Genomic DNA, 9,581 nt, shown 5'->3' with positions numbered 1-9,581 from the left:
TTCTTTTCTTTTGTCAATTGCGTTGATAATTCGCCTTTAGCACAAGGAAAATACAAATACGTGAAGGTGCACCAGCAGCATGTAGAGACAATAAGGTATCCCTCTAATCACCTCATAAAAACGACATATTTGTAAAACAAAATTAACACCATACTAATTTCCCCTAGACACACACGTCCTAATATATATATATATATATATGTATAGGCCCTTAAACAAGAAGGATCCTTATTTTTCTAAAAAATTGGCTTTAATGAAATTATGTAATTGAGATATAATCTCAACCACACAATTTCATTAAAATCAAATCCAACAGTCAAGAGGGTGTTCCTATTTTTTTAGAAAAATGGGGATTTCTCTTGTTAAATGATTCATATATATATATATATATATATATATATATATATATATATTTCACATTTTAAAAGAGAGACAACAATTTCGCATAGAAAACTCATAAAGAATTGTTGCCACAAGGAGATTTGACGATGGGTATATTAGATCGCCATCGGGATAAATAATACTACCATATTTAGAATTTGAATTTTTAAGGGTCCCGATGTTTATTTTTTAGATATAAAAACATAGCATGAAGCGTGAAAAAAAAAACTTTTGGCGGGCTTGTAGTCTATAGTCAAATTATGTTGCTCACATATCAACAGATAATGACATATGCCGAAACAAGCTAATTAGTGATATAGCGAGAATTATCAAGTGTTGTCGGATCAACCTATCGAGACATGCTTAATATACATTACATCAAACATTTAGTAGACACAAAAATAACTCATACCAAACATTCGGAGAATCTTCAAAAGACCTTTACATATTTATTTTTCAAACTCTAAATGGTCTTGGGACCACCTTAGTCCCTACTTCCATCCTTCCCTAATCATAATAAATCTGTCATAGCAACCTAGATAAAGTTGGAGTTAGAAAACCAACTGGGGAAGGATAATTGTCACGAGTCTCGTGAACAGAAGGGAAGGAAGGTCGGAGTTGCTACCTAGACAAAAATTGCGCTTTGATGATGGTATCTACCCGTGGTAAAGAAGTGCATTTAGTTTTCAAAAAAAAAAAAAAAAAAAAACAAGGCGTGCATTTTTTCTTATCACTCTTAAGTGGTGGTAATGCTAACACCATTCTTATTATTAATGAATTAGTTTAAATTTTAAGATTTGTGTCTAATCCCTACATAGATTTTGAAATTCAAACTCATCAAACGAAGATAAATAAAGTGATGCACATCATCATATTTGACGGTGGTGAGCAAAAATATTCTCATAACAGAGAAAGAGAAACACAAGATCAATGCTAAGACCATCTCCAACCCTTGGGTTAAAACCTAAAATTTTTTGCTCGGAAAATTTAGGTTTTAACCTAGAAACAGTTTTTCTCCTCCAACATTTATGGGTTAAATATTTAGCCCGAAATTATTAAAGAATGAATTTAGGATAATTTCTTTCTTAAAGTAACTTTTAAAAAAAATTATGTAGACTATCATAGTTTAATTTTATAAACATTTTAACCTAAAAATATTTAAGATTCTGATAAATATTGAGAAATCACTAAACCGACATCATGAAATTCGTGGAACACTATAAAAGAATATGAAGCACATAAAATAATTGTTTTTTAATTACTTTAGCCGTTGGATTTAAATTTGAACCGTTAGATATTTTTTGTTTTTACCGTTAGATTTGATCAAATTAGATCTTAACCGTTGGATTCGATTAAGTTATAAATATAAAACCAAAAAATATATACATATATGGTGGGTCAGCCCCACTAACCCAGGGGAATCCTGGGCTAAAATTGTCTCATAAATGAGTTTTGAATTTTAACTTATATTTAACTTAAGGGTTGAAATAAGTTAGAATAAGTTTAGAACCTAAAATCTGAATTTTACTTTAATAATTGGAGTAGGTCTAAAAAGTCTTTTCTCGTTTATCTGATTCTCAACTCTCAGCCACTAACTAAATCGCTCAACCACTTACTAAATCGTGATGTTATTCAAACATACAATTTTATCAATTAACTATAAATTTAATGTTATTTCTTTGACCAGTATTAAATTCAAATCTCGCGTGAAAGAGTTTCATTATTCACATGCACCATTTTGGTAAATTCACTCATAAACGAGAGTACACGTGGCGGAATCAGGTCCCTGTTTCTACGTCACAGGCACGATACAGAAAAATTCCGACATTAAAGGGTGCCTTTTGTAATACAATACAAACACAATACGCACCCAAACACCACCATCACCATCTCTTCTCTTCTCTGCTTTCATTCCCTCCCTCCTCGGTTTCTCCTTCTTCCCCAATCTTCGTCTTCCTCTTCCGTTTCCCTTCTCCCTCCGTATCTCCAGCGAAGATATCACACATAGCGGCAACTGCTCGCCGGGACTAGAATTTCTCCCCAATTTCTCCCGACTCGTTCGAATTCCGAGCCATGAATCCCGAATAGTGAGTTCAATCCGACGATTCTTCTTCTTTTTTTTTCTTTTTCTTTTTTTTGTTTGGTTTATTTGCTGCCGATCGAATTTGATCCTATATGCGACGGTTTTAGAACCGCAGTTTTATTGGAAAATTTAGTTTAATTTAATTTTCTGAAATTTAATCTGCATAGTTGATATTTTTCGTTCGAATTAAGGGTTTCGGAGTGTAGATCCAGACAACTGACGGTCAGATCCGTTGAACTCTCCTGTTAAATTCGTAAATTATGTGAAATTTTAGGGATCGTAATTTGAAAGAATAACCTAAGTGGTTGGATCGAGTTGCTGTTCTTCATAATTTTGATTGTTTTATACAGTTTAGGGATTGTGAGGAGTAAATTGAGTTTTGAATTGTGCGCAGTGATTATTTGTTTAAGCTTTTGCTGATTGGAGATTCCGGTGTCGGCAAGTCATGTCTACTTCTGCGGTTTGCTGTAAGTTGTAGTCTATTAGTCATCGAATTTCCTAATTTTCTTTCCGTCGTTGCGATTGGTTGTACGGTGATTGAGATTTGAGATTTGTGATTTGTGATTTCTGATTCATGTATTTCGTTTTCGCAAACCAGGATGATTCGTACTTGGATAGCTACATCAGCACAATTGGAGTTGACTTTGTAAGCATTTCTTCAGTTTTACACTACTGATTCCTTTGATTCAACTCTCGCTAATCTCTGTGTTATTTGTTGTGTCGTTTAGAAAATTCGCACTGTCGAGCAGGATGGGAAGACCATCAAACTTCAAATTGTAAGTCTTTGTTGTGTTATTGTAGTGTGTGGCACAGATTGAGATTTGTTCCGTTTAAGTTATTTATCTTGACGAAGTCAGTAATTGTTCTGGATAAGTTCAAATGAGAATCTAGTTTTGTCAACAAGTTACGTAAACATTGTCTCATCTTACTTTTGCCATCTGCAATGGCTAATTGCTTGTTCTTTTGCGGCATGCAGTGGGATACTGCTGGTCAAGAACGTTTTAGGACAATCACTAGCAGCTACTACCGTGGGGCTCATGGTATCATTGTAAGTGTGTTGTTCCCCCTTCTTTTGTTATTTTCCCTGTGTGCCTAGTGTTAGATGGACAATGGGCTTAAGGTGTTGAGTTTTTCGCAGGTGGTTTATGATGTCACAGACCAAGAGAGCTTCAATAATGTTAAGCAGTGGCTGAATGAAATCGACCGATATGCAAGTGAAAATGTCAACAAGCTTCTAGTTGGAAACAAGTGCGATCTCACAGCAAACAAAGTTGTGTCCTATGAGACGGCCAAGGTAAATATTGTCATAAAGGTTTTAAGTTTTACTTATGGTATATTGTTCTTTTACCCATGTCTGAGAGATGCGAAGTACAATAATGTTATATTCTGTGTCCTTTCTCTAGGCATTTGCAGATGAAATTGGAATCCCGTTCATGGAAACAAGTGCGAAGAATTCCACCAATGTTGAGCAGGCCTTCATGGCTATGGCTGCTGAGATCAAGAACAGGTACTTCTACGTGTGTTTTATTTGTCGTCTGTGTATAGCTCGGCAGGAACACCTCTTCTTATAATTTTGAGTCTGCTATAGTTATGATTGCGTTGTTCTAAAACATTTTACCTGCAGGATGGCAAGCCAACCGATGAACAACGCCAGGCCTCCAACAGTGCAGATTAGGGGACAGCCTGTGAACCAAAAGTCTGGTTGCTGCTCATCTTAGAGGGGGGGAAAATATTTGGTGGGGTGGGGGGAATGATGATTATCCTGTGTTCTTGGTGGCATGTAAAACATCTTAACGATTTGATATGAAGAATGATTGTCCGTCGTGATTTTCTTTTGTTGTCAGTTGTCAGCACTCTGTTAAAGCTTCCATTCTTTTCAATGTATTTGTTTTCGAAAACTCTGTACAAAATTAGGAATATTGGTGAATAGCAGTATTTGCCTTGTTCTGTTCCCCTAGTACTTGTCCAATATGAGTAACATAAATCGTTCACCACTGCCAACTAAAACGATCCAAACATCTTTCCTTTCCATGTACGACCAAACACTAACTAGTTCTTGTTTTAGTGGGATCGAATGCAAACTAATTTGTGGTCTAGTGGCATCTCTCTTCAGTAGTCCGGAAGACTTTCAAACGCTTTCCTCATTAAACAAAAGAAGAACGAAGGGAGAATAATCTTGTTAATTTACTTCGGTTGTTCCACTCTAGGAGTACAAGGGTTAGCATGGAGTCTGCAAGTTCGCAGAATATCCCTGCCAAAACTTGTGGGAGTCTCACAGGCTTCTCTTCAAACGGCGGTGTAAGCTCAGAAGGTGTCATCTATGGCATCGGGGTCGGAAAGGACTCCGGGCAGAGGTTGCAAGTCCGTACATTACGTTAGACTTTAGACGTGTGGCGTTATGCGAGAAGTATGTGTAGTATTTGATTGAGCAAAAGTCTTGTAATGAATTGCGACTTCCATGGGAGTACCGCTTTGCTTGCACTCCAAGTATCGCCGGTCGAATGGACTGCTGCAGGAAAAAAAAAAACTTCTACTGGAGCTACTGTGCTTTTGCATATGTACCAGTAATCTCCGCAAGAACAAACCCCATTTTTGAAATGATGAAACCTTGTGGTATCTCTAGCTATGATTTCCCTTTTTTCAATTGCTAGTTTTTCGCTGTGCCATAACAGAAGCTGCTGTTTGTGCTCTTCCCCAATATCATGTAATGCAAATTCAAGATCCGGAACATACCCTTCTACCTTCATTTTCCGATCCAGCTCCAACAGTCTTTCGCGTATAGATAACAATTCTGGGCGTGCCCTACCACCTGATCTGAACTCATGCACTGCACTCTGCACCTCAATCCAACTATACCCAGGTGTCTTCACTACCCGATTTTCTTTCATCGATTGCCTGACCTTCGCAACATGTTCCCATCTGTTTGTTGCCGCATAAACATTAGCAAGTTGAACATGATCAGCTGCGCTTGTTGGATCAAGATCGAGCTGAATGTGGTTCAAATGGCATTTTCTTAACCAGATCCCCAGCTTCAACTAGCCTACCTGCTCGACCAAGAAGGTCTACCATACACGTATAGTGGTCTGGCTTTGCTTGAACATAATCCTTTCCCATTGAATCAAAATACTGAACCCCAAGATCTACTAATCCTGCATGGTTGCAAACCATTAACACAGCAACAAAAATTAGCCAATTCCAATCTAGCGTTGTTCCCTCATTCGTCGTCTGATCAAACAAATCGAGAGCTTTGTGACCTGCTCCGTGCTGAGCATAACCCGCAATCATTGCATTCCAAGTAACAATATCCTTCCCCTCCATCTCAACAAACAACTTCCAAGCATCCTCCAAATTCCCACACTTACAATACATGCAAACCAAAGAGGTCCCTGCAGTTGCAATGCAGACAGGTTACTACAACCTAGCAGAACACTACTCAAACTTGACGGGTTTGGCCTAACCCCATATCCGATCGTTGACCTAAAAACCTTCCAACCCTCTTCAGCTCGATTTTCAACATAACCCGATGTCACAGCATTCCAATTAAGATACTGAGTTTTTCACTGGCATCTCCCTAAACAATTTCTCGGCAAATCCCCACATTTCACATACCCCGAAATCATTGCACTCCACGAGACACTATTCTTCTCTGGCATCACCAAAAACAAATCCCGAGCTTCCCTCATCTTACCGTTTTGAGCAAACCCCGATATCATAGTATTCCAAGATGCCGTGTCCTTAACAGGCATCTTCTGAAAGAACTCCAAAGCAGAATCAACGTCAAAATTGTGCAAATAACAAGCCGACATAATATTATACGAACAAGAGTCTGCATTTTCGCATGCGCAGGATGTTGAATTTCTTGTTCTCTCTCGTAAGAGTGAAATCCCGAGAGTTGATGCAGATGCAGTGATGCTTCAGACTTCGGGAGAAGAAGATTCAAAAATAAAAATGGTAAAAAGACTTTCCGTTGCCGGGATTTGAACCCGGGTCTTTCGGGTGAGAGCCGAATATCCTGACCAACTAGACTACAACGGATTTGTGGTTGACAATAAAACACTTCATCTCTTATTTATAGCTTAATTTACCCCCCAAAAATTGGTTTTATCACTATCCCTGCAACAGCCATTGTCGTCTCATTTAGTTCATCCCACTTTTGTCCATTCCGTCGAATAGAATTGAATCAAAGGATAGTATGGACATTATATTTTTGACATAATTTTTGGTCTCCAACTTGCCCGCTAGAACAATCTCAATTTTCTTTTTTACAACTCTAATTCAAACCATCATCCGTTTCTCTGGTGAATTGTTTCTTTTTGTGTCGATTGGTTTGAGTTGTAGCCGTAGCAGGATTCAATGAGTGACTTGAATTAGATTTTGAAACACAACCTATTATTTGCTTCTCTCCTAACCCATGACTTGCCTAGTCCAAAACCAAAAACAAAAGTATTATTATATTCCCGCAAATCGTTCGTCTATGTTTCAATATTGGATGTCCATACTAACCTTTAATTTAACGCCTATTTGACGGAATGGACGAGATTGGGGGTGAACTAAAACTAAATGAGACGACAATGGAAGTTTTAGGGAGTAGAATGATACTAAATGGCAGTTTTAGGACAAATCAACTAATAAGCCTTTATTTAATGCAGAATGAAAGTAAAACAAAAAGCTAAAACAAAATAATTATCAAACGGCCTCTTAGTTAAACATTCCTCAATCAGTTGATAGGAAACTTACCAGATTAAAGGTAGATTTTCTAAAAATAAGTGCTCATTTCCAGCTAAAACCAGCCCTGCCATTTAAGATAGAAGACTCAAATCAGTGTACAACAACAACAAAGCATTTTCCTGCTAAGTGGGGTCAGCTGTATGAATCCTAAAACGTCATTGCTTGATTCTGTCACACGTCTTCCGTTAAATCCAAGTACTCTGAGTCTTTTCTTAAAGTCTCTTCCAAAATCTTCATAGGTCTTCCTCTACCCCTTTCGGCCCTGAACCTCTGTCGCATAAGCACATGTTCTAACCAGAGCGTCAATAAGCCTTTATTTCACATATCCAAACTACCGTAACCGATTTTCTCTCATCTTTTCTTTAATTTCGGCTATTCTTACTTTATCTCGGATATCCTCATTCCTAATCTTATCATTTCTCGTGTGCCCGCACATCCAACGAAGCATTCTCATCTCCACAACACCTATTTATGTATGTGTTGATGCTTCACCGCCCAACATTCCCTGCCATAAAGCATTGATGGTCGTATTGTCACCCTATAAAATTTTCCCTTGAGCTTCAGTGGCATATGACGGTCACATAACCACGTCGGATGCACTCTTCTACTTCATCCATCCAGCTTGTATTCTTTGGTTAAGGTCTCCATCCAACTCTTCGTTCTTTTGCAAGATAAATCCTAGGTAGCGAAAATGGTAGCTCTTTGGTATTTCCTGATCTCCAATCATCACCCATAACTCATTTGAGCCTCAGTTTGCAATGAACTTCCCTCTATATACTCTGTCTTTAACCGACTTAGGCGAAGACCTTTAGATTCCAACACTTCTCTCCAAAGGTTAAGCTTCGCATTTACTCATTCCTAAGTTTTATCTATCAACACTATATCGTCTGCAAAAAGTATACACCAAGGAATATCATCTTGAATATGTCTCGTTAACTCACCAATTAATGCAAAAAGGTAAGAACTTAAATATGAACCTTGATGTAACCCTATAGTTACGGGGAAGCTTTCGGCTTGTCCTTCATGAGTTCTTACAGTAGTCCTTACTCCATCATACATATCTTTTATAGTTTGGATATATGATATTCGTACTCATTTCTTCTCTAAAATCCTCCAAAGAATGTCTCTTGGGACCTTATCATACGCTTTTTCCAAATCTATAAAGACCATGTGCAAATCTTTTTTCATATCTCTATATCTTTCTATCGATCTTCGTAAAAGATAGATAGTCTCCATGGTTGAGCGCCCTGGCATGAACTCGAATTGGTTGTCCGAGACCTATGACTCTTGCCTCAGTCTATGCTCAATTACTCTTTACCAGAGCTTCATTGTATGACTCATTAACTTAATACCCATATAGTTTATGTAATTTTGTACATCACCCTTATTCTTGTAGATAGACACCAAAGTGCTCTTTCACCACTCATTTGGCATCTTATTTGTTTTCAAAATCCTATTGAAAAGGTCTGTGAGCCATGTTATACCCATCTTTCCCAATACTTTCCACACTTCGATCGGTATATCATTTGGGCCCACTGCTTTTCTATGCTTCATTTTTTCAAAGCTACAACCACTTCTTCCTTCCAAATTCGACGGTAAAATGAGGAGTTTCTACACTCTTCTAAGTTACTCAACTCCCTGAAAGAAGAACTCATTTCATGTCCTTCATTGAAAACATTATGAAAATAACCTCTCCATCTATCTTTGACTGCGTTCTTTGTAGCAAGAACCTTTCCATTCTCATCCTTGATGCACCTCACTTGGTTTAGGTCCATTGTCTTCTTTTCCCTTACTCTATCTTGTTTATAGATATCCAACTCTTTTTCTTTGGTATCTAGTCGTTTATACATATCATCAAAAGCCGATAGCTTAGCTTTTCTCACAGCTTTCTTTGTCTCCTTCTTCGCTATTCTATATATTTTCATCGTTTTCATCCGTCCTAACCTTCTATAAAGCTTTACAACAATCATTCTTAACCTTAACCTTTGTTTGTACATCATCCTTCCACCAGCAAGATTCCTTTTGGTGTGGAGCAAAGCCCTTGGACTCTCCTAATACCCCTTTTGCTACTTTTTGGATACAACTAGCCATAGAATCCCATATTTGGTTAGCTTCCCCCTCTCTATCCCAACACATTGGGTGATTACTTTCTCTTTGAAAATGGATTGTTTTTCTCCTTTTAGATTCCACTATCTAGTTCTTGGGCACTTCAAGGTCTTGTTCTTTTCTTCTCTCTCTTTTGATATGTACATCCATCACCAACAAGCGATGTTGATTAGCCAAGCTCTTTCCCAGTATAACTTTGCAATCCTTACAAGTTATACGATCCCCCTTCCTCATTAGAAGAAAATCTATTTGTGCTTTTGGATACCCATTCTTGTAGTGATCA

The 9,581-nt window shown here is 37.7% G+C and overlaps 1 protein-coding gene, 1 non-coding gene and 1 pseudogene across 2 annotated transcripts; 1 reads left to right on the top strand and 2 right to left on the bottom strand.

The window, feature by feature from the left end:
• The first annotated feature begins 2,289 nt into the window (after positions 1–2,289).
• On the top strand, positions 2,290–4,417 carry LOC137722787 (ras-related protein RABD2c). The gene is made up of 8 exons (XM_068461875.1): positions 2,290–2,468; positions 2,859–2,931; positions 3,063–3,110; positions 3,193–3,240; positions 3,441–3,512; positions 3,603–3,758; positions 3,868–3,971; positions 4,089–4,417. Exons 1-8 carry the CDS (start codon positions 2,455–2,457, stop codon positions 4,180–4,182), a joined length of 609 nt encoding a protein of 202 aa, XP_068317976.1. The 5' UTR covers positions 2,290–2,454; the 3' UTR covers positions 4,183–4,417.
• Positions 4,418–4,860: 443 nt separating this feature from the next.
• On the bottom strand, positions 4,861–9,117 carry LOC137723263 (pentatricopeptide repeat-containing protein At4g16835, mitochondrial-like; annotated as a pseudogene).
• On the bottom strand, positions 6,427–6,499 carry TRNAE-CUC (transfer RNA glutamic acid (anticodon CUC)). The gene has a single exon. It is a non-coding gene; the product is annotated as a tRNA-Glu (tRNA).
• Positions 9,118–9,581: the final 464 nt, after the last annotated feature.

Source organism: Pyrus communis, chromosome 17 (genome assembly GCF_963583255.1).
Source record: "Pyrus communis chromosome 17, drPyrComm1.1, whole genome shotgun sequence".
Classification (NCBI taxonomy): Eukaryota; Viridiplantae; Streptophyta; class Magnoliopsida; order Rosales; family Rosaceae; genus Pyrus; species Pyrus communis.
The sequence above is the reverse complement of the archived record's forward strand: the minus strand, read 5'-3'. Positions and strand labels throughout refer to the sequence as shown.

What these genes read in the sequence shown, in the direction of transcription:
- LOC137722787 (XM_068461875.1), top strand. An exon ending in GTCTACTTCTGCGGTTTGCT is followed by an intron (nt 2,932 to 3,062) that starts GTAAGTTGTAGT and finishes TTCGCAAACCAG; the next exon opens with GATGATTCGTACTTGGATAG. An exon ending in TGTCCTATGAGACGGCCAAG is followed by an intron (nt 3,759 to 3,867) that starts GTAAATATTGTC and finishes TCCTTTCTCTAG; the next exon opens with GCATTTGCAGATGAAATTGG.